General features: G+C 43.9%; 5 protein-coding genes across 13 annotated transcripts in view; 2 read left to right on the top strand and 3 right to left on the bottom strand.

Moving 5' to 3' along the window:
- Positions 1 to 155: 155 nt before the first annotated feature.
- On the bottom strand, positions 156 to 5,203 carry pde12 (phosphodiesterase 12). The gene is made up of 7 exons (XM_078798476.1): positions 4,393 to 5,203; positions 3,691 to 4,118; positions 3,482 to 3,587; positions 1,926 to 2,070; positions 1,749 to 1,827; positions 1,554 to 1,676; positions 156 to 750 (listed from the first exon to the last, which is right to left on the bottom strand). The coding sequence occupies exons 1-7, from the start codon at positions 4,944 to 4,946 to the stop codon at positions 422 to 424; spliced, it is 1,764 nt and encodes a 587-aa protein (XP_078654602.1). The 5' UTR covers positions 4,947 to 5,203; the 3' UTR covers positions 156 to 421.
- Positions 5,204 to 5,330: 127 nt separating this feature from the next.
- Positions 5,331 to 10,358, bottom strand: atp6ap1la (ATPase H+ transporting accessory protein 1 like a). Of its 3 annotated transcripts, XM_058054933.2 has the most exons (9): positions 10,267 to 10,358; positions 9,752 to 9,941; positions 8,354 to 8,376; positions 8,204 to 8,244; positions 8,038 to 8,106; positions 7,742 to 7,896; positions 7,611 to 7,661; positions 6,430 to 6,667; positions 5,331 to 6,350 (listed from the first exon to the last, which is right to left on the bottom strand). In XM_058054933.2, the coding sequence occupies exons 2-9, from the start codon at positions 9,850 to 9,852 to the stop codon at positions 6,093 to 6,095; spliced, it is 936 nt and encodes a 311-aa protein (XP_057910916.2). In that variant the 5' UTR covers positions 9,853 to 9,941; positions 10,267 to 10,358; the 3' UTR covers positions 5,331 to 6,092. The 3 variants fall into 3 exon arrangements, with proteins under 3 accessions (XP_057910916.2, XP_057910917.2, XP_078654603.1); XM_058054934.2 differs by lacking the exon at positions 10,267 to 10,358 and having other exon boundaries at positions 9,752 to 9,959; XM_078798477.1 differs by lacking the exons at positions 9,752 to 9,941; positions 10,267 to 10,358 and adding an exon at positions 8,480 to 8,744.
- A 120-nt stretch (positions 10,359 to 10,478) lies between these two features.
- Positions 10,479 to 12,029, top strand: rps23 (ribosomal protein S23). The gene is made up of 4 exons (XM_058055841.2): positions 10,479 to 10,642; positions 11,400 to 11,559; positions 11,654 to 11,774; positions 11,849 to 12,029. Exons 1-4 carry the CDS (start codon positions 10,639 to 10,641, stop codon positions 11,993 to 11,995), a joined length of 432 nt encoding a protein of 143 aa, XP_057911824.2. The 5' UTR covers positions 10,479 to 10,638; the 3' UTR covers positions 11,996 to 12,029.
- Positions 12,030 to 12,770: 741 nt separating this feature from the next.
- asb14a (ankyrin repeat and SOCS box containing 14a) lies at positions 12,771 to 19,748 on the top strand. 3 transcript variants are annotated; one of them, XM_078798401.1, is made up of 13 exons: positions 12,771 to 12,913; positions 13,125 to 13,262; positions 13,381 to 13,421; positions 13,517 to 13,651; positions 13,716 to 13,868; positions 14,964 to 15,209; positions 16,058 to 16,229; positions 16,311 to 16,416; positions 16,483 to 16,662; positions 17,983 to 18,111; positions 18,175 to 18,303; positions 18,382 to 18,535; positions 18,890 to 19,748. In XM_078798401.1, the coding sequence occupies exons 2-13, from the start codon at positions 13,126 to 13,128 to the stop codon at positions 19,042 to 19,044; spliced, it is 1,737 nt and encodes a 578-aa protein (XP_078654527.1). In that variant the 5' UTR covers positions 12,771 to 12,913; position 13,125; the 3' UTR covers positions 19,045 to 19,748. The 3 variants fall into 3 exon arrangements, with proteins under 3 accessions (XP_078654527.1, XP_078654526.1, XP_078654528.1); XM_078798400.1 differs by having other exon boundaries at positions 13,710 to 13,868; XM_078798402.1 differs by lacking the exon at positions 18,890 to 19,748 and having other exon boundaries at positions 13,710 to 13,868; positions 18,377 to 18,523.
- The window catches only part of ip6k1 (inositol hexakisphosphate kinase 1), a 14,775-nt gene continuing 7,604 nt past the window's right edge, over positions 18,736 to 25,906 (bottom strand). For all 5 annotated transcript variants that reach the window (XM_058054687.2, XM_058054688.2, XM_058054691.2 and 2 more), the window contains 7 exons: positions 25,753 to 25,898; positions 25,514 to 25,640; positions 23,211 to 23,433; positions 22,454 to 22,638; positions 21,907 to 22,082; positions 21,582 to 21,815; positions 18,736 to 21,466 (listed from right to left, as the gene is read on the bottom strand). In XM_058054687.2, coding sequence (XP_057910670.2) covers positions 20,963 to 21,466; positions 21,582 to 21,815; positions 21,907 to 22,082; positions 22,454 to 22,638; positions 23,211 to 23,433; positions 25,514 to 25,640; positions 25,753 to 25,869 — 1,566 coding nt within the window. In that variant the 5' untranslated portion in view covers positions 25,870 to 25,898 and the 3' untranslated portion in view covers positions 18,736 to 20,962. The remainder of the gene's footprint in view (positions 21,467 to 21,581; positions 21,816 to 21,906; positions 22,083 to 22,453; positions 22,639 to 23,210; positions 23,434 to 25,513; positions 25,641 to 25,752; positions 25,899 to 25,906) is intronic.

The raw sequence follows: 25,906 nt of genomic DNA, 5'->3' as shown, positions 1-25,906 counted from the left end.
AGTCTGGCCCCGCCTTTTCACCACTTCTGACGAATGGGAGAAAAACAGCGTGGCGACGAGGCCGGCAGGCAGTAACCACATGACTTGTCAGTACCTTGACAATACTATCCTGAGTTGAATTGTTGAATTCACTACTGTTAAAATAAAATTCCAGCTAAAAATTAAAAGTGGTACTTTATTTAAAAATGATTTTTTCAGCTAGGGACCAAAAAGTAATACATGGTTAATTTCATAACAAATATGTTAATTATTGGTCTCATCTTGTGTTTGTCATGCAAGCTGCTTCCCAGTTACAAACAAGCACTGAATATCAGCGATTCATGAGACTTTAAATAAAAACGTAAATCATTAAAGCTCCTTAAATGGGATATAACTTAGTTGCTCATATGTGTCACATGACTTCATGCTTCTCTTATGTCCATCAAGAGGGTTTCCAGTGCAAGTCGCAGACCAGCGCAATATGGTCAGAAGGGTGCGCCACGCTTGGCAGAGCTGTGTAAGTGGTGACCTCCTCGTGGCTAGGCAAAGGGATCACCTGCTCCACCTGCATGCTCTCCGGCTGGATGAAGATGTAGTCCAGGCAGCCTTGGAAGCCGCCCACGTAGTTGGTGTAGGCCAGTGGGCCGCAGGCGCTCAGCAAGGGGGGGAAGGTGGACGGTAGCTCCATGTTGCACGACTCCTCCGGGCCCGAGCTGCTCCAGTCTGCGTGCTGCTGGGGAACCACAGCCTCGGTGACCAGCTGGAGCACGCCTGAGGCAGGATGAGATGGACATCAAGACATCAAGCCGGAATAACGGATTTTTCATTGTGAAGCAGGAGCTTGTATCAGCATGCACACTTGAATGTGGAATCATTTTCAGTGTTAAGACTGACGTTAGGGCTGCATGGTGGTCGAGTGGTTAGCACGCAGACCTCACAGCTAGGAGACCTGGGTTCAATTCCACCCTCTGCCATCTCTGTGTGGAGTTTGCATGTTCTCCCCGTGCATGCGTGGGTTTTCTCCGGGTACTCCGGTTTCCTCCCACATTCCAAAAACATGCTAGGTTAATTAGCGACTCCAAATTGTCCATAGGTATGAATGTGAGTGTGAATGGTTGTTTGTCTATATGTGCCCTGTGATTGGCTGGCCACCAGTCCAGGGTGTACTCCGCCTCTCGCCCAAAGACAGCTGGGATAGGCTCCAGCATGTCCAACATGATAGAGTGAAAAGAAGTTATCCTATTGCGTGTGGAAGTGGTACGATTTTGGCTTTTTTGTTTTGTCTTTGGGCTGCACGGCAGTCGAGTGGTTAGCGTGCAGACCTCACAGCTAGGAGACCAGGGTTCAGTTCCACCCTCGGTCATCTCTGTGTGGAGTTTGCATGTTCTCCCTGTGCATGCTTGGGTTTTCTCTGGGTACTCCGGTTTCCACCCACATTCCAATGTGAGTGTGAATGGTTGTTTGTCTATATGTGCCCTGTGATTGGCTGGCAAACCAGTCCAGGGCTCCAGCACCCCCATGCGACCCTCGTGAGGATAAGCGGTAGAAAATTAATGAACGAAAACTGAGGTTACCTGAGGTCGGAGAGGAATTGAAGTCGCCACAAAAAACCAACGGCGCTCCAGGGGCGACCTCATCAATCACATGACTCAGGTGCCGCAGAGCCACGCCCATCTGGACCAATCGAACGTTCCCTCCTTCAAAAAGGAGAAGAAGTCAATATGGAGATGTTTCAGGAGGAAGAGATGATAAAATCTTAAAAGTTGTACCTTGAGGGTGCCAGTAAAGGTGTGTGTTTGCTACACACACCTTTCTGCCTGCTTGGCTGAGGTCCTCCAGCACGCTGACCTGCAGCAGGAAGGGTCAAGCAGAGAGGAAGTCTCACCAATCGAGCAAAAAGAACAACAACCCATGGAAAACATTACAGAAGCTGGCCATGTTGATACCTGTAAGGACGTGGACCTCTTCAGAATCCTGTCTTTCAGGGTGGTGTTAGCCGAGACCCTCTCCAGCAGATCACCATGAATGGGGTCAAAGGTCAGTGCCGCACTCAACGTGATGTCATGACGACTCACCAGCTTAAATTTCGTCCTAAAAGTAAAAAAATGAGCATGAGCATGAGCATGAATGCTTTTCTGTATTTTACACGAGGCTACCCCAGATCGTGATCTCAAGGCCTGTACCCCCCCCCCCCAATTCAAGAAACAATACAAGCAGTTGATGTTTGCTAAATACAAGGATGAAGAGTCTTGAACCAGTCATGATGTGCTATATATATCACTATATTGACACTTACTATGGTACCCATTATGGCATTGGATGCTCATATCACCTTGTACTTCAGTACGTGACAAAATTTTTTTTAAATTTCATTTTTTTTAAATTAAAAAAAAATTAAAATTTGTTAAAAAAATGAATTGTTTTTTTTAAATATATTTTTTTAAATGAAGAAATAAAAATTGATTTAAAAAAAACTTAAATTATATTAGAAAGGCAGGAAGTGAACAAATGTAACAGTTACTGATTGTAAAAGTACCAGATGGAGGGGTAGGATTTAATAAGCTTTGCTTCTTCCTACTCCTTTTGGACATGTGGAACTGTGAACTGATTATGGGATGCATTCAATTGTAATCTGATGCATGTTCAAATGAAATAAAACCATTACCATTACAGGTAATACATTATTATTTAATAATTTCCTGAGAAAATTACCATATTTTCCGGACTATAAGTGGCACATTTTTTCCTAGGTTGGCTGTTCCTGCGACTTATACTCCAGAGCGACTTATAAACAATGGACACCTTTTCTGTTCAAGTTTATTTTTTGTGTAGCTGAATAAGCATTGTGTTAGCATATCTTACACCTATTCAGCCTGTTCTCTATTCTTTTATTGTTAGAACTTGCCTTCCAAGAGGACGTAATGTCTGTTTTGGTCAAGTAGTTTGGAAAATAAATTACCCGCAAAAAATGCGACTTATACTCCAGTGCGACTTATGTATGTTTTTTTCTACATAATTATGCATTTCTGGCATAGAAAATATGTTAAAATAAAATACATACAAAAAATATATAAAAATACATAGAAAATCCTGAAAATATGGTTTAAAAAAATACAAAAATACATAGAAAATACGGTTTACGGTCAAGTAGTTTGTAAAATAAATTACCCGCAAAAAATGCGACTTATACTCCAGTGCGACTTATGTATGTTTTTTTTCTACATAATTATGCATTTCTGGCATAGAAAATATGTTAAAATAAAATACATACAAAAAAATATATATAAAAAATCCTGAAAATATGGTTTAAAAAAATACAAAAATACATTAAAAATATGGTTTACGGTCAAGTAGTTTGTAAAATAAATTACCCGCAAAAAATGCGACTTATACTCCAGTGCGACTTATGTATGTTTTTTTCTACCTAATTATGCATTTTTGGCCTTGTGCGACTTATAGTCCAGAAAATACGGTAGTACTATTTGAACAAATTGTAGCAAACCTGCGGTAGAAAGTCGCCAATCCTTCATGTTGCTTCTCTTTAACCTTAAAAACCCCATCCAGGCCGAAGGCATCAAGGGCTGGAGTCAGACTGTCCAAAAACACCCCTGAAATATGAAATATGAAAAACACGTCAGGAAACCAAGCTGTCAGAGAGGCTGCTTTTGTTGTGTAATTATCCCACACATCGCACACATGACCACACATGACCTTTGTCAACTTCCTGCAGACACACGATATCGGCACGGTATCCTGCCAGCTCCTTCTTGATCAGGTTCTGTCTGTAGTCCAGTTGCAGGGCGTAGGGAGCGCAGTAGGGATACAGAACCGTCTTGGACAGTTCTGTCTGGGCGTAGATGTCCGCCAGTATGTTGTAGGACACCACTCTCATAAACGGCCAGTCCACGTGTTTGGCTGTGTACGCGTGTCGAGTGTCAAATGTGCACACGCCCGGTCCGGCTTCCACGGCGCTGGTGGAGACTAGCTCTATAGGCTGCCCGCTGCGGCGGCCATCTATGGGTGTGCAGCACAGCTTCAGTTTGCAGCCGATGTCCTGATTGGACGGGACGTAGACTCTGCTATGTGCTACTTCTGTCCAGGTGATGTCCTCAGCGGCCGCATCGCCAGAAGCTTGAACACTGAAACAATTAGAAAATTAAAAACTCCGGTTTCCTCCCACATTCCAAAAACATGCTAGGTTAATTAGCAACTCCAAATTGTCCATAGGTATGAATGTGAGTGTGAATGGTTGTTTGTCTATATGTGCCCTGTGATTGGCTGGCCATCGGTCCAGGGTGTACCCCACCTCTCGCCCGAAGACGGCTGGGATAGGCTCCCTCGTGAGGATAAGCGGTAGAAAATGAATGAATGAACAACATTCTGGCACATTTGGTGCAATTTTAGGTACCGCACCTTATATTTGGGACCTTTTCTTTGAACCACATGAACTCGCAGTCTTGCAGGTCTCCGAACTCCACCTCCAGCTTTGGACACACCGGGAATCCAGCCAACAGGGATCCGGGCAGCTCGGCGGTAGTGAATGTAGGAGCGTTCCTGGTGATAAGGTATTTAACGTCCCCCACCTGTAATACCGCTCCGTCCTTCCACGCCTCCGAGTTCAACACCGTGGCCTCTACCTCGCTGCCGTCCAGGAAGAGCTTCACCACGGCGAGCTCCGAGGAGGTTTCAGCCGGCTGCTGCTCCGCATTCCTTTTAGTTTTCTTGGCTTTGCCTTTTGTGAAGTTACAGGCGATCCGGGCCAGGACCTTCCCCAAAGGCTCGCTCTGTTCCCGCAGCATGTGTTTCTGGCTGCCCGCTAAGCTGAAAGAGATAGTCAGTTTGGGCTCCCCCGGGACACACCTCACCAAAGCCGGCTCCATCCTGCTGCCGAGGAGGCGGCAAGCTCGGCTGACGGAGAGCAGCCTACCGGGAAAGGACAGCAGAGCAGCGGGGAGCTTGTTGAACATGAACCCCCCCGGTGGCACGAGACACAACTAAACCGGAACTAGCAACATTGAACCGCGAGAGGGTCGTCTAATTCCTAGTGTCATTAGCCAGCATAACTGCGAATTTTGTTTGTTATTTAACAATTTCACTCCAATCTGAAACAAATACGTTTACCGAGCAACACTGCAACTACTTTGACATAAAGTTTGCAACATAGCGTTAGCATAGTTGTACCACTATCACGTTCTTCTTCGCTTACATAATACAGCACTTCAACAAGTATCGCTGCCCCCTACTGGACGGAAGCTAAATTACACAATATTTTCAATAATGCCTCTGAGAAGTGTTGTAATGATATTTTTCATGAAATTATTATCTTGACTGCAGTATTTATATATATATATATCATACAATGCGTTTATTATGTCCTTTGTAGTCCATTATCTTTTCTATTCTTTTAATGAGCGGAACAAGACATTACATTTATAAAACTAACCATTTAAAAGGGCGGCACGGCGGTCAAGTGGTTAGCCTCACAGCTAGGAGACCAGGGTTCAATTCCACCCTCTGCCATCTCTGTGTGGAGTTTGCATGTTCTCCCCGTGCATGCGTGGGTTTTCTCCGGGTACTCCGGTTTCCTCCCACATTCCAAAAACATGCTAGGTTAATTAGCGACTCCAAATTGTCCATAGGTATGAATGTGAGTGTGAATGGTTGTTTGTCTATATGTGGGTGTACCCCGCCTCTCGCCTGAAGACAGCTGGGATAGGCTCTAGCACCCCCCGCGACCCTCGTGAGGAAAAGCGGTAGAAAATGAATGAATGAACAATTTAAAAGGTAAAATATCTTTCTACATATTATTTTTTTACAGTACACTTTTTGAATCATATTATTAATAAAACTGCAAAACACAATTGTTCTTTTAGCTTAAACACACACACACACAGATGTTTCGGCTTCTTAATGCAACAACCATCTTCAAAATGTTATATAAAAAGTAGTAGTACTCCCATTACTTCTTTTGTACCCATAAAACATGCTGGTCGATATGAGACATCGTCAGTTTGGTTGGAAAAACTCCAATTAATTGCATTTCACTGCCGCTTTTATTGTGGTAAGCAGTGAAAAATGCATTGGTGGGTCTCAAAGGACCCCCAGAGTTCTGTTCAGGCAATATCTTTATCTGCTATGTTTTCCATACAACAGTGTTCCGACTGTTCCGGGATTTGTGGGAAATAAATGTGAGCTTTGCGCTCATCGTCGCGCTCGATGTGTTTGAGGTGCACGAGCAGATGAAGGGCGTAGGCGAGCACCAGGAGCAGGATGAGAGAGGTGACCAGGCCCATCAGGATGGCTGGTGTTAAAAAGGTGGTGCAGTCGCTCACTGGAGAGAACCTTCCGGAAGTCACATTGAACGCCTGAATCTGAGGATGATAATAATAATGGAAGATGACATTGGACCTGATGAGTGTTCTCGGTTAAGCAGATGAAGGAGAAATTCACCTGGAAGTCCGTGAAGGTGATGGTCCAGCGGCGGGCGTGCTCGCTGTGAGGCTGCAGCAGGGCGCTGTAGCGTTCCAGGCTGCTGACATGCGTGCAGTGGTAAGAGGATGTGGACGGAGCGTACACCTCGCTGGCGTTGAACACGGCCTCTTCGGAGACGTTGTAGAGAAGGGAAATGCTGTCCACGGAGAACCACCACTGGCCTGAAGCCTCGTAGAAAGTGTTGGACAGCTGCAACCTTGGGTGAAGAAGACGTGTTGACAATATTTACCAGCATTAAATGACTCACACTGGCCACTAGGTGTCACTAGTTGATTGGCGGCCACAATTATTGCAGGTTTGAATGATCTCAACAGGCATAATTATTATAATCATAATAATAAAAATAGGGAAATGTTGTGGCTGTACTTCAGCTATAACTATAACACATTTATTGAAACACAACACAACTGTTATTTATATGTTAAATGGCTTATTTTCTCATTTCTACTAGTGTAAAAGTGGACATAGGGGTGCTATTCTATGTCTAGAGGGCTCTAATAATATAAAAAACTGTATGTAGAAGAACATAAAAAGGGTTTCAATGCTTACATTCAATCATTCATTTTCTACCGCTTTTCCTCACAGGGGGTGCTGGAGCCTACCCCAGTTGTCTTGTACACCCTGGACTGGTGGCCAGCCAATCACAGGGCACATATAGACAAACAACCATTCACACTCACATTCATACCTAGGGACAATTTGGAGTCGCCAATTAACCTAGCATGTTTTTGGAATGTGGGAGGAAACCGGAGTACCCGGAGTACTCCAGCTATAACTATAACACATTTATTGAAACACTCATGAGCATGACTGTTATTTATATGTTAAATGGCTTATTTTCTCATTTCTACTAGTGTAAAATTGGCTATAGGGGTGCTATTCTATGTCTAGAGGGCTCTAATAATATTAAAAACTGTATGTAGAAGGTCATAAACAGGGTTTATGCTAGAAAATGATATGATTTATAAATAAACGATCCTACTTGGCGGAAAGATCCGGAACCAATTAACCACAATAAATGAGAGATTACTGTATCTCACGAGCAAAAATATTTTTTTGTCGTACTACCTAAGCAGCATCATTGAGATCTTCTAAAGTACCTGATTCTCTAAAGTTATGACTGACAGATCAATCATTACCTAATGGAAAGGCCTCTCAAATCGTCCACATCTCCAAACCTCATGACCAACCTGGTGAGGACAGACGGATACTGATCAAGTATCGGACAGGATCACTGCAGAAGGTAATCCTCCATGTTTGTTACACATACATAGCTCTGTCCTGGCGGCACACGGACTGAGTGGTGTCCATGGACTTGTGAGGAGAGAACGCACGTTCAGTCAGGTCCACCTGCTTCTGCCTTTCGTAGCGTAGAGACAACTTCCTGGCTTGGAACATGATGCACGGCTTCCCATTGGACAACACCTGCGGGGAGCCAGAGTTAAGCTACAATGGAAATATCACCACACGCTTCAATGTGCACTACACAAAAAAATGCCATTTGCTGTACTAACTAAAAATAGTTATTAAAATAAAATAACATATTCATTCTGAAGATGATACGACCTTGAGGGGAGGGAAAGAAACTGCAGCTCCTGACGTCTGAAGCAACTTCCTCCGAGGTGTGTCAGCAGACTGTAAGGGAGACAAAAATTAGAAGGAGCTCTTCGAAGCCATATTGTGTACCTGGGAATCCTGCATCTGAAAAAATATATGTATAACAGAAAACTACCTGCAGTAGTTTTACGACTTGGTCAGCCACTTCTTCTGAATCTGTAGGAACAACAACTTCTTGATGTATAACTAACAAAGTGGCCTAAATTCTCACCGTAATACGAAATACTTCCAGTGTATATTGTGTAATATAAATAGATGTACTCACCAGGGGAAGGGGCTGCAGCTGCACTGTGAGAAAAAAGGGCAAAATGACATGATTAATATAACACAATAACACACTTTCATAATTATATTTGCTATAAAGAGACTGAGCTACTAACGCCTCGTGTACCTGACAGTCATTTTTTTGTACACGTCTAGAACATATCCTTGCAATTATGTTGTTAAATCCTTCCCATTTCATAGCCTGTCGCAAGCCAAAAATGGTGTACTGGGTCAAGGCGGTGCAGATTGAGGATTGTGTAGATTACATAATCATAAACACACACACACACACACACATACACACATACACAGGAGGCGCTCAGCCAAGAGGAGATTTTGTAGCTTCTGTCGCGTCGACAGCTGCACAAGTTAAATACGAGCAAAAGCCAACATCCAATGTCAGTATTGTGTAAGTCAGACAACAGAGTCATTCAATCAAATTAATCTGCACAACCCCCCCCCAAAAAAAAAATCCAACTAAATTAACCAAATGCATCTTAATGTTAGTCATAACAATCACGCTAATGTCCAAAGTCAGTGCTCACTACTCACTACTGCCTGCAGAGGCACTGGTTGTTGCAACTGGGATTATGACAGCAGACATGGTATCTGTAAAGCTGAAGTCAAAACAGAAAGTGTTCAGTCTATGTGGCGCAAAAAATATAAAAAATCCACAGTAAAAGCGTCTAACCCAAAAAACATTAACAATTGAAAAAACAAAAGAATAGGGCGGCACGGTGGGCTAGTGATTAGCGCACAGACCTCACAGCTAGGAGACCAGGGTTCAATTCCACCCTCGGCCATCTCTGTGTGGAGTTTGCATGTTCTCCCCGTGCATGTGTGGGTTTTCTCCGGGTACGCCGGTTTCCTCCCGCATTCCAAAAACATGCTAGGTTAATTGGCGACTCCAAATTGTCAATAAGTATGAATGTGAGTGTGAATGGTTGTTTGTCTATATGTGCCCTGTGATTGGCTGGCCACCAGTCCAGGGTGTACCCCGCCTCACGCCCAAAGACAGCTGGGATAGGCTCCAGCATCCCCGCGACCCTCGTGAGGAAAACCGGTGGAAAATGAATGAATGAATGAAAACAAAAGAATGACAAGATGAGACAAGATGAGAGCGCCCCCTATTGACACAACTGTGTACTTTCACTTCATGGCTATCTCAAACTACTAGCTACTGCAACCTAACCTAAAAGATGTAATAGTAGGAGACAATGCTAACACCACCCGTTGTTAACTTAACTTCAGCCATAAAGGATGTAACATGGGGTCTTTTCACATGGGCGTCAGCCAGAAAACAAAGCCTTAAAAAGCATCCATTAGTGTCAAGCAGAGGTCAAAGGTAAAATAACGCCCACCCTCCTGTGGAAGCCTACCACGTGTGTTCCTCACCTACCTGCCAAACCGCTGTGGCTCAAGACCGGAAGACGATGATGGATGATGGAAAAGGAGGAGAGTGAGGAGGATGCAGCAGTGTTTGGGATATTTGGGAGCCATCACTCCAGTGTGATGCCAGCACACTCTCCCCCTGCCCGCTCGATCCCCTCATCGACTTTATTCCGTCCACTCCATGAAAAGCCCCCTGACTGACTCAGTAATAAACCAATCAGGAAATAGATACATGACAGCGCGTGGTAAGATAGCTCCGCCCATCGCTCAGTTTCGTTTGAGGTCACTGAATTAGACTTGTATTTACAATGTCAATGGATTCATAAATTAATAAATTGTAATATATTACAGTTATAAAACATTTATTCATTTTTGACCAGTTTTGAGCAGAACTAGTTCAACATATATGCAGCATTGCAGAATTATTACTAGTGATTACTAGCTTGTCTATACATACAATTCCGAGTCTGTATTATAAATAAAAATTTTAACATGTTAATATTGTTAAATGAATTATAATACCTGCTCTCTTTGATGTTAGCTTCATGTGTTGAAGCCTATGTGATGTGTGGGAGGAGAAAATATCTTTCAATAAAATATTACTGTGTAGCATTCTCCCCTGCATTTCTATTTGTGTACAAAACAGGGAATTTTCCCTCCAAATCAACCTAAAATTCAGTTTGTTCGGATATATTTTAATTTAATATTTAAATAAACTAAGTAAACAACAGTGTGAAATGTAAAATAAACGAATACTGTACATCAAGTCAGTACGGGTTTGGTATTTTAAATCGGGCATTCTCTGCAGACGCCTTTACCGGGGTCCTGAGATCCTGACATTGCCGCGGTGCATCTTGGGTCTTTCCTTTCCATCCCAGGCTCTGTTCGGCAATCATGGGTACGCTTCAAGCCTTCGTTTTTTTGACAACTAATCCTCGCCACTGAACTGATGTATTTAAACGATTTTTCGCACAATAACCTCAGGGACTATTGTAGAAGTTTTTATGCGATGAGAAAGTGTGGGTGGGAAATAAAAACGGAGCTATCTTATCCACTCGTGTCGCCGCAACGTGGAGCGGCCATTACACGGGCGATCGGTGTTAGCATAGCTAGCCTACCCCAAATATGTCACTAGTTTTTATTCTTTATTGTAAATAATGGCACGTCATTAATATAATGTCAATGTGATTTAGGTTGTACAAGCTTCAGTGTGTAACTGGTGGTAGTGAGTTGGTTGTTACTGAAAACAGCAGCTTGTTACCGATTTAAGATAACCGTCCGTTTATAGGTTCCTGTAATTTAATGCACAAGTATTTTTGTCTCTTAGTGGATCAATACCTTTTATATATTTACATCTATTAAAGCCAGGTTGTGGTTTTTATGCGTATTTTGGCCGTTAGCTTCATGTATAATGTTTCCTTTGTTTTTCAAACTAGCTAACAATTTTTTATATGCTAAATTTATTTAAATTTAGCATATATTTAGCAAATTTTATTTAAATTTATGCTTAATTTATATGCTAAAATAGACATTTGAAACCTAAACATGTAAATTGAGTATTGCAATGTTTGTGCTGGAAAGGTTTACATGCTGCTTGTGATTTATGAACAAAAAATGACTTGTTTACTAAATGGTACCTTTTTGTGTTCTTCCAGGAAAGTGTCGTGGTTTGCGCACAGCCAGGAAGCTCCGCAATCATCGCCGTGAGCAGAAATGGCATGATAAACAGTACAAGAAGGCCCATCTGGGCACTGCCCTCAAGGCCAACCCTTTTGGAGGAGCTTCTCACGCCAAAGGCATCGTCCTTGAGAAAGTGTAAGTACCAATTAGCTTAGCTTTTAACAAATAGGTTATTAGTTTGTGCGTCTTAACGGTAATAAGGTTTACTCACCGTTGTCTTTCTCTCCAGTGGCGTGGAGGCTAAGCAGCCCAACTCTGCCATCAGGAAATGTGTGAGGGTTCAGCTCATAAAGAACGGCAAGAAGATCACAGCCTTCGTCCCCAACGACGGTTGCCTCAATTACATTGAGGTGAGAATGCATCCATCTTAAACAGAAACTCTTTGATGTCAGTCCTCATATCCTCCTGTCTAATCACTCTACAGGAAAACGACGAGGTTCTGGTGGCAGGTTTTGGCCGTAAAGGTCACGCCGTGGGTGACATTCCTGGAGTTCGCTTCAAGGTGGTCAAGGTGGCCAACGTGTCCCTGCTGGCGCTCTACAAAGGCAAGAAGGAGAGACCTAGGTCATAAATTGTTGCGGCATAAAATAAACATTTTCAAAGAATTTGACTGTCTTGGATTTTTTTTTCCACACCGGATTGTAGTGTCTATGTTGCAGCAACGCACAGTACATGCAAAACAAATGGCTACTAAATGACTACATGTATACAATGGATATTGTGAAGTCTTTGAAGGTAGAGCAGGTCGTCCAGAAACAAACTGTCACTGGGTGAGACAATGTAACGGAACGTATCCAAGGCAGCTGTGGACACGGATGTAGAACACCACCAGTTCGGGAATGAATAGGCTTCACTGTGATGTGCTTTGGCTATCTTGTAAGGCGCTATATATATATATATATATATATACATACATAAAATGCATTATTGTGAATAGGTTGTGCAAGTGTAATTGTGTTGCTTGCAGTAAATGTATTTGGGGGGGGTTAGTAAACAGTAAAACCCTTAGAACACAATGTCTTGCAGCTAAGCTGAATTTATTCAGCAACAAAGAAAGACACAAATATTGGTTCATGTGTCTGTTTGACCTTAACATGTTTATTACAAAAGCTTAGAAAAGACACAAATGTCACAATTTACTAGTAATGCAGTGGTTTTCAAATTGGGGTGCAAAACTTAAAAAAATGCAAATAAGTGTCTCTGCAAGAGTGCATCTTATTTGGGTTTAGTATCGTTAAAAGAGGTATTATATCATCTTTGTAAAGAAGTGTGACGTGGAGTTGACCTTGGTGGCCTGTCAGTAATGTGACTAGTCACTGCTCTCACATCTAAATATAGTATAGCGGCTACCGGACGACAACAACAACACTAGCACAGTGCTGCAGCTAACGAAGCAAAGGTTAAACTCTTTTTTAAAATGTTTTCAGTGTAGAAGATTATTAGGGAAGCGCAAACAACCGATTTCCACCTGAGGAGCTGCAACGGACAGGTAGGAGAAAGGAGAAAAGCCAAGTGATTCCATTTGGTAAATGAACATGTTGAACTGTTAGTCATGTGAATGAGATAAAGAGGTTTTTCTCCATTAATTGTTAATGTTAATTAATGTTTTGATACTAAAAATCTGCAGGAAAATGGTGGAAATAGGCATGATATGCTGATATGTGCATCCAGTATAATGATATATTATTTGTGACTCTTAGCATGGAGTTCAAAGCGCTAGGAATGGAGGATGAGGAGGACGATGCAGCCATGCAGTACATAATCGAGCAGAGTCTGCAGGACAGCAACAAACACAAGGAAGTCCACAGACCATCTTCTTCGACACGAGGTGACAGGAGGTCAGATATTTAATAACAAGTACCTGTTAATATTGGCTTATTTTTTTTTAAATACACATGTATTATTGTCTAGTATTATGATTTTTATTATGATATGTTAAATGTGCTTTTCTTGCAGCTCTAAGTGTGCAGAATCTATATTCACTGCTATAAGGCAAGGTGAGCCAACTTGATCCCATCAATGATAACAACGTAAATATTAAAATGTACTCCAAGATGGCTTGTATCCATCATGCATTTGTTTGACCAAGCAGGCAAAGAGAAGCTTGTGGAGGAGCTTCGTTTGAAGAGGAGCGATTCGTTCCTCCAGACAGACAGCAGAGGATGGACGCCTCTCCACGAAGCTTCAGCCCAGGCCAACCAAACCATCCTGGAGCTCACCTATGGAGGTTAGTGTCAGAACCCATGAGAAGTGATGCCACATTCATCACCTTGAACTTTTTCAAGCTTCAGGTCGAGAGGCAGTGGAGCATCAGACACAACGTGGGGAGACACCCCTCTTCCTGGCGGTGGAACGAGGTCTCATGGACAATGCCTCCTTTCTCCTTCAGCACGGGGCCCGGCCTGACACACAGAACCAGGACCTGGACTCGCCGCTGCTTTTAGGTAGGCCGCCAATGGAGGACAGTGAAATCTCCAACTATAGACATCATACATGTATAGATACTGTAGTAGGTGGAGCGGCATTGCTATAATATACCATCAGAAATTATTCTAAAATTTTATATTTTTAGGTTCAATCCCACCCTCGGCTATCTCTGTGTGGAGTTTGCATGTTCTCACCGTGCATGCGTGGGTTTCCTCCCACATTCCAAAAACATGCTAGGTTAATTGGCGACTCCAAATTGTCCATAGGTATGAATGTGAGTGTGAATGGTTGTTTGTCTATATGTGCCCTGTGATTGGCTGGCCACCAGTCCAGGGTGTACCCCGCCTCTCGCCCGAAGACAGCTGGGATAGGCTCCATCATGTCCAACATGATAGAGTGAAAAGAAGTTCTCCTCCTATTGCGTGTGGAAGTGGTACGTTTTTGGCTTCTTTGTCTTTGGGCTGCACGGCGGGCGAGTGATTAGCACGCAGACCTCACAGCTAGGAGACCCGAGTTCAATTCCACCCTCGGCCATCTCTGTGTGGAGTTTGCATGTTCTCCCCGTGTATGCGTGGGTTTTCTACGGGTACTCCGGTTTCCTCCCACATTCCAAAAAACATGCTAGGTTAATTGGCGACTCCAAATTGTCCATAGGTATGAATGTGAGTGTGAATGGTTGTTTGTCTATATGTGCCCTGGGATTGGCTGGCCACCAGCCCAGGGTGGACGCCTCTTGCCCGAAGACAGCTGGGATAGGCTCCAGCACCCCCGCGACCCTCGTGAGGATATGCAGTAGAAAATGAATGAATGAATATTTTTAGGCAGCTAGCAGTAGCAGTAATGTAGATCCAGGATTCTTTTCATGTTCACGTCCAATGTATGGTCACTGTTGCTAGGCAGATTTCATAGGGCTCAATAATAATTGCCCCAATGGCCAATAAAAAATGTGTAAAATATGTGTATATGGCAGCCACACCCACTCAGGAACTTGAAGAACTAGAAGGGTTCTTTACACACAAATGAATGACTACTGTGTGTTAGAAGTAAAAGACATCATTGTGAAGTGAAATTAAAATGATAAAGTATATAAATGACCTCATTGCCGTCTCCAGCAATCCGGTCGGGCTGCATGGACCTGGCGAAGCTGCTTCTTCAACGAGGTGCGGCGGTCAACCAGGCGGGTCTCCACGGCCGCTGCCCGCTCCACGAGGCCTCTCGACTGGGCAGAGCCGATCTAGTGAGCCTGCTCCTGGAAGCCAAGGCGCTGCCGGACGCTCGCAGCCGCTTTGGCCTTACACCGCTGGCACTGGCTGTTCAGGCGGGTCACTTGGAAGTGGCGGAGGTCCTGCTGAGGAAAGGTAAGGGAGGTGTGACACCAAAAACATCATGGTTTGTGGCGTTAGGTCATTGAGAATCCAAAGGATTAACTCTGCAAGTGTGTACAGTGTTTTTGAATGCCATCACTGATTATGATGATAACCATAGATGACACTGGACTTGCCATGAGACAAACACAGGCGATCCACAAACGTCCCAAATAAAATTATTTTTTTCTTTAGTTTAAAAATGTTACTATTTTTGTTCCCATGTTTTTCCCATGCTTGAATTCCGACAAGATTATTCCATATTACTGCTTGTGTGCAGATTAATTCGAAAAACAAGAGATTAATCGACAGACACAGTTTGAAAAAAACTGATGAGGTTTCCTCCCACATTTCAAAAACATGCTAGGTTAATTAGCGCCTCCAAATTGTCCATAGGTATGAATGTGAGTGTGAATGGTTGTTTGTCTATATGTGCCCTGTGATTGGCTGGCCACCAGTCCAGGGTCGCCTGAAGTCAGCTGGGATAGGCTCCGGCATACCCTAGTGAAGTGGCATAAAAAATGGATGGATGGATGAATTGTACCAAGCAGATGCTAACATGAATAGCATGTCGCTAAAAGCATAACGGTGAATGATGAATAATATTGGTTAACTTCTTTTTACACTTGCGTGACAGATAGTGTTAAAATGTGACTTAAAACATTGCATGTAAACATAATGAAGGTGTTATGATTGACTCTGGAACAGATTGTAGAATTAACTTTACATTATTTCTGCTAGGGACCCCTTCAAATTAATTGAATTTTGTAAAAAGAAAAATCAGTAATTTTAATTTTTGGACCGATATAGATTCTTTGTGTTTGCCTTTGGTTTCTGATCAGGAGCGGACGTGATGTCTCAGGCGCAGGACGAGGCCTCCATCTTGTACGAGGCGTGTGCGAGTGGAAATGCTTCTGTTGTGGAGCTGCTGCTGGAATACGGCGCTGACCCCAATGTGGCTAAACAGAGCGGGCACCTACCAATCCACCGGGCCGCTCACAGGGGACACCTGCAGTAAAGCACAAACCAAAATACAGAACATATTGTTGCATGAAATATGATTCATAATTGAGTTACTGCATGTGTTCTGTGCAGGACTCTGAAACTGCTGATTCCAATAACGTCAATGGAAGACATAGACAACAGCGGAATGAGTCCGCTACACAGTGCGGCGGCTGGAGGACACTCACATTGCATCAAGGTGCGTGTCCACACTCTTCACGACTCTGTGGTCCATGCTAATAAACATCAAGACACGTTCCTCCAGGTGCTGCTGGACCAAGGCTTTGACCCAAACTACATGCTGCATCCATGCGTGCGCCGAGGCTATGACGACGAAAGGAAGTCAGCACTCTTCTTCGCCGTGTCCAACAACGACCTTCCGTCCGTCTGCATGTTGCTGGAGGCCGGAGCCATGGCCAACCAGGACCCGGTTAAATGTCTGCAGGTACGAGAGCATGCTCGTTAACACCACAAGGTTTTATCTTTTAATATGATAATGGTTTTATTTAATTTGAACATGCATCAGATTACAATTGAATGCATCACATAATCAGTTCACAGTTCCACATGTCCAAAAGGAGTAGGAAGAAGCAAAGCTTATTAAATCCTACCCCTCCATCTGGTACTTTTACAATCAGTAACTGTTACATTTGTTCACTTCCTGCTTTCCTAATATAGTTTAAGTTTTTTTTATTTTTGTCACATACCAAAGTACAAGGTGATATGACCATACAATGACATAATGGGTACTATAGTAATTGTCGATATAGTGATACATATATGTATGTTGTATGTATGTTTGTTGACGCTACACTTGGCTGTTTGGACTAAGGACCATAACATTTAACTGCATAGTATATATATATATTGACCTACATTGTTTTGGTTTTAGCATGTAATTTAAAGTCAAACGTTTGGCCATCCATGCTGTAGCCTGAACACCATTTGTGTTGAGTTAACACTAGCATCTACAATCATAAATATATCCTACTGTTTTGTGGTTGAATTTAGCCTATTATTAGTCAGAAACTGTGCATATTTAAAGTAAATGTTATGTATTTTTTGCTTAAATAAGCCCTTTCAAGCATAATAAAGGCTAAATTAACTAAAATACAATAGGCCATTCAGAAGATGCATTAAAAAAACATGATGCTATTCTACACTGGCCACTAGGTGTCAACATTGTTCCTGTAATGTTTGGTGACACACAAGCAGCTGGCTTATAATATAATAGTCATAATAATCACAATAACAACACAGTCTATTGTTGTGGCCGTAATTCACTCCTAACTAAAACTCAACGTCACTTCCTGTCCTCCACACGTCCGTAACATATTTGTTTTTTTTTTTTTAACACATACCAGCACGTGTATGGGAACTCTAATCATGTAATGAAGAGTGATGTAATGATTAGTGTCTGTTTAGATGTAATGATATGACCATAGTAAGTGTCAATATCGTGATATATATAGCACATCATGACTGGTTCAAGACTCTTCATGTTACAGTTACTGGTATAACTTCTTTTTACACTTGCAGTACTTGACACCTACCTATGCTTTAATGTTTTTTTTTTAATACATGAATTTTAATAACATACCAAATCGATGGTAGATACAGTCTGACAGACAGAAGACATCTTGTGACTTCCTGCAAGCTCCACTGTATTTGCATTATTTCTTAGTGGGAAAATGAATGTGAAATTTAAACACTAGTTTAAACAATTGGACGGTGTCGCTGATGTGTTGCTATGCCATCTTGGCAGGTCGCTCTGCGTTTGGGCAACTACGAGTTGATCAAAGTGTTGCTGAGGTTCGGCGCCAACGTCAACTTTTACTCCAGAATCAACACAACACACTTCCCCTCGGCACTGCAATACGCCCTCAATGACGAGGTATCGCTTCACGTCTGCTTCAGGGGCGCTTCTTGGGTATGACTGTCTGTGTGTGTGTTTCAGGTGGTTCTCAGGATGCTGTGTAGCTATGGTTACCACGTGGAGCGCTGCTTTGACTGTCCCTATGGCAACAGATCCCACGTTCCAGAGGACTACGAGGGCTGGACCAACACTGTCATCAAAGACACGATGGTAACCAGAACTAAAATCGACAATGGACGTATGCTGACAGGCGTGACTGTGTGTGTGTGTGTGTGTTTGTCAGCACAGTTCTGCGAGGTGATCACCGTTTCGTGGCTCAAGCACCTCTCGGGTCACGTGGTTCGGGTCCTGCTGGACTATGTTGATCATGTGACCTTATGCTGCAAGCTGAAGGCGGCCCTCATGGAGCAGCAGCAGTGGAGCGACATTTGCAGGCTGCAAGGTGACCACATGACAACGCTATTGCTTACAGCCACAAGGAGTCGCATTGACACGGTAGCCGGGGATTGCTATGATATGCTGTGATGTAGTAACCATTCTTATAGTACATTGCTAAATGGATACACATTAAGAACTTTGTAGATTTGTTATAAGAATGTGCAGATGTACCTGATGAATAATCCAAATGCTTATTTGGAGTCACATTGACACGGTAGCCGGGGATTGCTATGATATGCTGTGATGTATTAACCATTCTTATAGTACATTGCTAAATGGATAATGGATTGTAGATTTGTTGAATGTGCAGATGTACCTGATGAATAATCCGAGTTATTTGGTCCTTCCACCTCCTCAGAGAACGCTCGCTGCCTGAAGCATCTCTGTCGTTTAAGGATTCGCCGTTGTCTCGGTCGCCTTCGTTTGCGGTCGCCTGTCTTCATGAGCTTCCTGCCATTGCCGGGGAGACTAAAGGACTATGTCCTGTACCGGGAGTACGACCTTCATGGATGACAAGATGCAAGTCAGCTGGGATGACAAACAAACACAAAATTTAAGCATCTTTTTTTTGTGTGTGTGAAACAATCAAATATATTTGCCTTTTTTGTGACGTCTCTGTGCTGTAGAAAGCCAGAATTCTAATTAAAAGTATTTCAGTTTTAATTTCAACCAACTATTCTGACAAGTACATCTTACTCACTTGCTGCACAAAAATCAATAACTTCAAACAGGAGGCCAAAAAAACATCTGGAAAGTTTTAATCTCACTTTCACTGTTCTACCAAACAGTGGGGATGGATGGTGTCATCTGTAGAAAATAAATGGAGACAACAGACATGACAACATACATGTGAGGAGGAGGAGGGACAAGAACTAGAATGTTGGACCGTGTGATGGTGAAATCACTATAAATAGGTTCAACGTGCATCCAACGCCTGCAAAGGTTACGTGAGGCAAAGCAAAAATGAGACACACACACACACACACACACACACACACTCAACCTGTCGGATGGTGCCAAGCAAAGTTTGGCTGGAGTGTCCTGTGGCCAAACAGACAACAATATGCTGAATTAATACTGTTAAATATTCCCCTGAAATGTCATCACTCTGTGAGCACATAATCTTTTTTTTTTTTTACACTTTTGGGAGAGACATGGAAAATATAAGACATTTACCCACATACATAGAGGTAAAGGTACAATAAAAAAATAAATTATCACCTCAATAAACCAAAAAATAAAATATTACTATTTGTTCTCTCTTCTTAATGGCTCCAGCTTCTGGAGCTTCTGTTGCTGACCAGCAGGGGGCAGTAAATTGCCACCACATCCGCTTTCTGGAGGGACGCATAACTGCGCACAGCTGATTTGCTCTGAGCAGTAGACGCTGACCAATCACGAGACAGTGGACGATGGCACGTTTGTGGTGACGTCACCAGAGGAGGACGTGCGTCATTTTAAAGCATGGCTGGCTGGCTGACAGTTGAGCATTTCAAATTGCACCCATTTGACAATATTGTACGACAGTGTTTTGAAACTAAAATAAAAAAATCAGGTTGCGTTGTTTTGGTGATTTTTTAAACATATTTTTCCCAATAAGATCACCCGGAACAGACATCCACAAAAGACTTGCTATTCTAGAGTTTGGTAACAACAAATCCCTTTTTGAAGAGGTTCTGAAAATGTAGTGGAAAAGTGCAGGTCATTTCAAAAGAGGGAAGGGATGTACTTGACTAAATAATATCAAGTTTGTGCACCAAGTACAGTACTCTGACATCACAACCAGAACATGCTGTACTTATAGTGACTCTTTTTCCAGCATGCTCTGGGACTGTGTCTGAAGAAAAAAAACAGCATTATGACAAGACATGGTCACTTCTGGTCTTTTCATGGCCTTTGTTAGGAATATACCCAACACATACCTCACAAAGATCTATTTGTGAACGAAGCGATGGCCAAGACCATCAATTTAAATGACAAACTATAGTGACAATACAAAGCACAAAGCAGTTGGAAAGCGTCTCTACTTCTCACGGTTGTCATTGTCCCTGCTCAGGGAACAAAAAGAAAAAAAGTCTTCACCTCTTGTCGCTATCTATTGCTTTAAACGATGTGCCTGGAGCAATCACCTGTGCAGGTTTGGTGAAGAGAAAGGGGGTGGGAGGTTGGGGTTGATTGACAGCACTGACCACTATGATGGTCACAGGGTTTGGGGCGGAGGGAATGCATCATATCATTGTGTGTGTGTGTGTGTGTGTGTTGAGCCTCAAGTGCAGGTCAGATGTATTTCGGGCTCCACGGTCCTGCCTCGTGGCTGTTGCTATAGTTACTACTGGACTGTAGAATGCCCATGTTGCCATGGCGATGTTGTGAGGGATCCACTTCTGTTAACGAGACGTCGAGACGTCTGCTCCTGAACAGATGTTCCACATTACTGACGGTTGTCGGCCCGCAGGCTCTCCAGGATTTGGATCAGGCTTTCCAGCCCGAGCACATATCCCCGGTCGGGTCCATCATGCACTGCCGTGTCGCCGCGGAAACCTTTAAAGGTGGAGTGGGCAAAGTCGATCATACGAACGTCCACCAGAGGGGGCTGCTGGGGCGAGGGGGCCGAGGGCGCCGGAGAGAGGGGGATTAGACTGGGAGCAGGGCAGGGAGAGTCTGGATGGGGGTGTGCCGAGGGGGTGGAGTGGCAGCCTGACTTTGTGGGTGGGGCCAGTGGGGGAGCATGAGGTGAGGGTGGAGCCACCGGTGCGGGTCCCTGATGGGCCGGCGGGTCCGGGTCCTCCTCGTGGCTCATGTCGGCAGCACAGGGAGTGTCGGTAGCCGGAGGCGCAAGGGGCGTGGGACAAAAATGAGGCTCTTCAGGACCCCCGGCGGTCTTCTGTCGGACAACGAGCTGTCCAGGACTGAAAGCAGCAGGGGGCTCAGGCTTCTACGAGTGAACAAAGAGGTTATCAGCACCAGAATGGAATATCTCATCCATTCCAGCCTCGGCCTTGTTTGAGCACATCATCACAGGAGACTCCTGTTTTGTGTTGACTACTCACCTTTCCCTCGTAGATAATGAGCAGTGAAGACGAGTAGAAGCGATAGGACGCCTGCCGCTCCAGCACCGCCTTCAGACTGTGAAGCTTATTCAGGATTGGCTCAAAGAGATCCCGCCTCAGGCCCCGCCCGTTGTGCAGGTACTGGTAGAGGGCCTGGCGGAAGCCTTCGATGGACAGGCCGCGGCCGTAGTACTTGTTCCTGCAGAGGTAGTGGCTGGTGTTGAGCTGGTACACCTGCAGAGACACGTGATCAACATAAAGACACCTCATTATGCAACAACATGGATTGACATGAAGGCCCCGATGGCGGTAGCTGCTACTTTACCTGCATGCCACACAGTCGCACCCCCAGTGTCGCTGAGGTGCTCTGCTCGCACTTCTTTATTTGCCTAGCTGCCTTCTCCTCGGAGGCGTCATCCCCGTGCTGCCTGGTGCCCATCTTCAAGTCCAGGATGCAGGGGTACGAGAAGTGGTGAACCACATTCTCCAACAACAGGAACTCTGGATCAACTCCTGTTAAGGAGGTAACCGTTGACGATGCATGTAAGCTGCAGTTCTAGAATATAAACCAGAGGAGTGAAAACTCTTGTTGCTGCAAAGGAAGAACATCTCCATGTCTTTTTGTAGCTACAAGTGGTGTCCGTGGACAAAAAAATAAAAATATGATTGTTGACCTGTTAACTTCCTCCTCACTTCACACCAGCCTCACCCATGTTTACATCCTGTACCTGCCTCCTATTGTTGTGGTACACACTGGAGTCCATGACTACCTATTATTCCACATACAATACGGTCATTTGTACACTTATCTGAGGAATGTGAAAACTCTATTCTGATGCCACTTAAAACAAGTTGCCAGAAGGGGAGGATACTGAAGAGTTTTCGGTCCTTGGACTCAGACCTCATACGGCTGAGCTGCTGCTTGTGGCAGCGGAGGCTCCAGGGATTGTGGCTGATTTTCTCTGAGCTCAAACCGCTGTTCCAGTCCAGCATCTGGAAGGGAAGGTCCAAGTGAATCTTTGGTTCCACTCTCGGACTCTTCAGCTCCGTGAGATTGCTGTGTGGGAGGACAGACAAGAGTTCGGTTGTCAGGTCGGATTTGGTCATGATAATAAATGAAGTCAACGGATACGATAAATAAAAACAAACTTGATCATTTTGCCAGCCTCAATATATCGACATGTGTATGCGTGTGGCTGCACAGCGGACGAGTGGTTAGCACACAGGTCACTCAGCTAGGAGACCTGGGTTCAATTCCACCCTCGGCCATCTCAGTGTGGAGTTTGCATGTTCTAACCGTGCATGCGTTGGCAATGGCGAGTCCAAATGAGGAGTAACGCGGTGTTTACACTTGAATTGTACTGCAATTTGCACTGGTAATGTATTTATGGCAAAATGGTCTCAAAATAATGTTGACAACAATATCATTTATCGGCAATAATTTGTAGCTCATTTACTCAAAATTTGTTATGGTGACAGGCCCAGATAACATTAATGTTGACTTTTACACGAATGTATGTGTTCTGAATCTGCAAACAGAAATAAATAATTCTGTGATGGGAAATCTCGATGTGATAACACTAAGAGCAAAAGAGAGTCGATCACCCAATTATGTTTAAAATAACATACTTATCAGAGGAATCTGTGTCGCGATCGCTGCGCTCCTCCTTGTGTTCCGAGGAGGAGGAGGACCGATGGAGGCTGCGGCGGGAGTGTTTCCTCCTTGGCTGCTCCCTCTCGGGTGCCTCCTCATGCTCGCCGGCCCCGGCCTCCGCGTTGCTGTCGCCGTAGGGGTACGCCACCAGATTGATATAGCCGTCAGAGTCACCTTCAAAACACACTAGCACCACACCTGATGGGAAGAAGACATCAAAACGTTAAGCTTGGCTGTCCAGATCAATAAAAGTCTGTATCAGTCATCTGTCTGTTTAAATATGCATAATAGAGACGGACAAAATCCAATTGGGGAGCAGATTGCACATAATTAGATGGGACAACCTGGGTTATTTCAGCATTAAATTGCTATTTTTAGTTGCTCATTTCTGCTAAGGGACACGCTGATGTAATTTTCCTCGCCAAGGAGAAATCAACCTGAGGAGTACTCTCTCCGAGCTCCGTCCACAGAGGAGCAAGGCATCTTCTCTCTGGCTCGGAATCCACAAACAACAACAAAACGTGCAATGACATCTGATCATGTCAAAGAGCTTCTGGTTGAGGCGCCTGCCTGTCTACTGCTGTGATGTCAGTAGGACATCTTTAGTGGGCACAGATCCAGAGCTAAATATAGACACCCCACGGACAACTGTTGTCATGGCACTGTGACCCGCAGGACCCTGCAGTGTAGCGTAGGCGGCTCTGGTGGGGATGCAGCCGCAGTGTGGGTCAGTGGCCTACTGTGTCCCATCCAGAGCGGGAAATTAATTTATGTTTTATGTGCAATTTCTTTTCTTTTTTTTTTTTTAAATGGTGACACATGGGGGTACATAAATATACTTGTACATACACAAACTTGTGTAATCTTTTGAATTCCAGCAGATATCTAATGTACAATGTACTACTGTACAATCAAAGCTCCTTTTTTTACCCCCCAATATTTGAAAAGTTCGGTTATGGTAAAATTTTGCTCAATTTTCGTTTGCATGTAATAGACTTGTCCGTTTGCCCTTTACTGTACTCATTCATTCATTTTCTACCGCTTTTCCTCACGAGGGTTGCAGGGGGGTGCTGGAGCCTATCCCAGCTGTCTTTGGGCGAGAGGCGGGGCACAGCCTGGACTGGTGGGCACATATAGACAAACAACCATTCACACTCACATTCATACAATTAACCTAGCATGTTTTTGGAATGTGGGAGGAAACCGGAGTACCCGGAGAAAACCCACGCATGCACGGGGAGAACATGCAAACTCCACACAGAGATGGCCGAGGGTGGAATTGAACCTAGCTGTGAGGTCTGCGCGCTAACCACTAAACCACCGTGCCGCCCCCTTTACTGTACTGTTCCATAAAATCAAGTGCCTAAACAAAGCGCCCTATGCGCCGCTGACTCAATTGTCCGTGCAAAGAGGGTGACAAACGCTATTAAACAGGAAGTACACATCAACAAAAGTTCCATCCATTTGTCATTTTATAATATATTGCAGTTTTCCGCATGTAAAACTATAATTATTCTCTATAAAATGTACTTTTTATTCATATTTTTGATGGTATGGATCAAACTGGGATTGACATTATTTCCTACGGCAAAAATTGCCTCGGTTTCAGTTTTTTTTTTTTCTGACCTCTTGAAAAGGATTGACAAAAACCAAGGTTCCACTTTATATAGTTCTTTCATAATGGCTATAAACCTAAGTTGTACAAAAACATTAGATTAAAGTAACATAACAAACAAGCTCTGCATGCTATTTAAAGTGCTTTTAGTGCAATGTTGGCCCACATATCAAAGCGGTGAAACAAGGCGACTGCTGATGTTTGTCAGTCTCTTTCTTTGTGCGCCAGTATTTGGTTTATTTAAAAGCAAACACGGGGACAGTCACGGCCATCAGTCAGGTGACGAAAACCAGAGCATTGTGCTTTTGTGTCGCTAAGCACGTTCCTACTAAAATGCAAACAAGCCATTGAGTGAGGTGACAGCATTATGTTACATTATGTGATGCATGCATGACCTTTCCTACGTTTTTGAGCCTCTGATCATTTCGGTGTCATCTGATAAAAACATGTTTGGTTGCGGCTATAAAAATAGCATCTTTCTCGCGCAGGAGTGCTTTGCATCAATCTGTCAGTTGTTGACACTGTGTGACCTCTGCAGGAGCGCGAGGGTGACAATGTGCATTTAGCCCATGGTGTGCGTGTAGTGTATTTACTGTCACAATAAATGCCAAGGCTGCAGAGTGCGCTGGGCCTGAGTCAGCAAAGCAAGATAGAATGTGGTACCTTTGTACTCCGGGGTGAACTCCTTCATCTCTGGAGGCAGAGACTCGTAGAAACGCTGCTCCCTGCTGATCAGAGGCTTGCACACCGTGTGGTCATCATAGCGCATCATACTGGTATGACCCCCCACCTGCAAACACACAGGTGCGGGTGCATGAAAACAGGTCATATGAAAGACAGCAGAACGTTGGGACAAAGCAGCTATTATTACAGAAATATTACAATATTTTTTTCCTCCTCACCTGGTGCATGAAGGGCTCCAATGGAACACCGCCTCCTCGGGATCGAAGTGAAGCTCCTCCCCCTGGCCCCGCCCCCTGTAGCTTGTTGTCCATGTTGTTGGTATGAGGGAGGCACATGGCTCCTGGCGGACGAACCGCACCTCCTCCTGCAGAC

Source organism: Doryrhamphus excisus, linkage group LG18 (genome assembly GCF_037039965.1).
Source record: "Doryrhamphus excisus strain RoL-2023G ecotype Guam linkage group LG18, RoL_Dexc_Guam_v1.1, whole genome shotgun sequence".
Lineage (NCBI taxonomy): Eukaryota > Metazoa > Chordata > Actinopteri > Syngnathiformes > Syngnathidae > Doryrhamphus > Doryrhamphus excisus.
The sequence above is the reverse complement of the archived record's forward strand: the minus strand, read 5'-3'. Positions and strand labels throughout refer to the sequence as shown.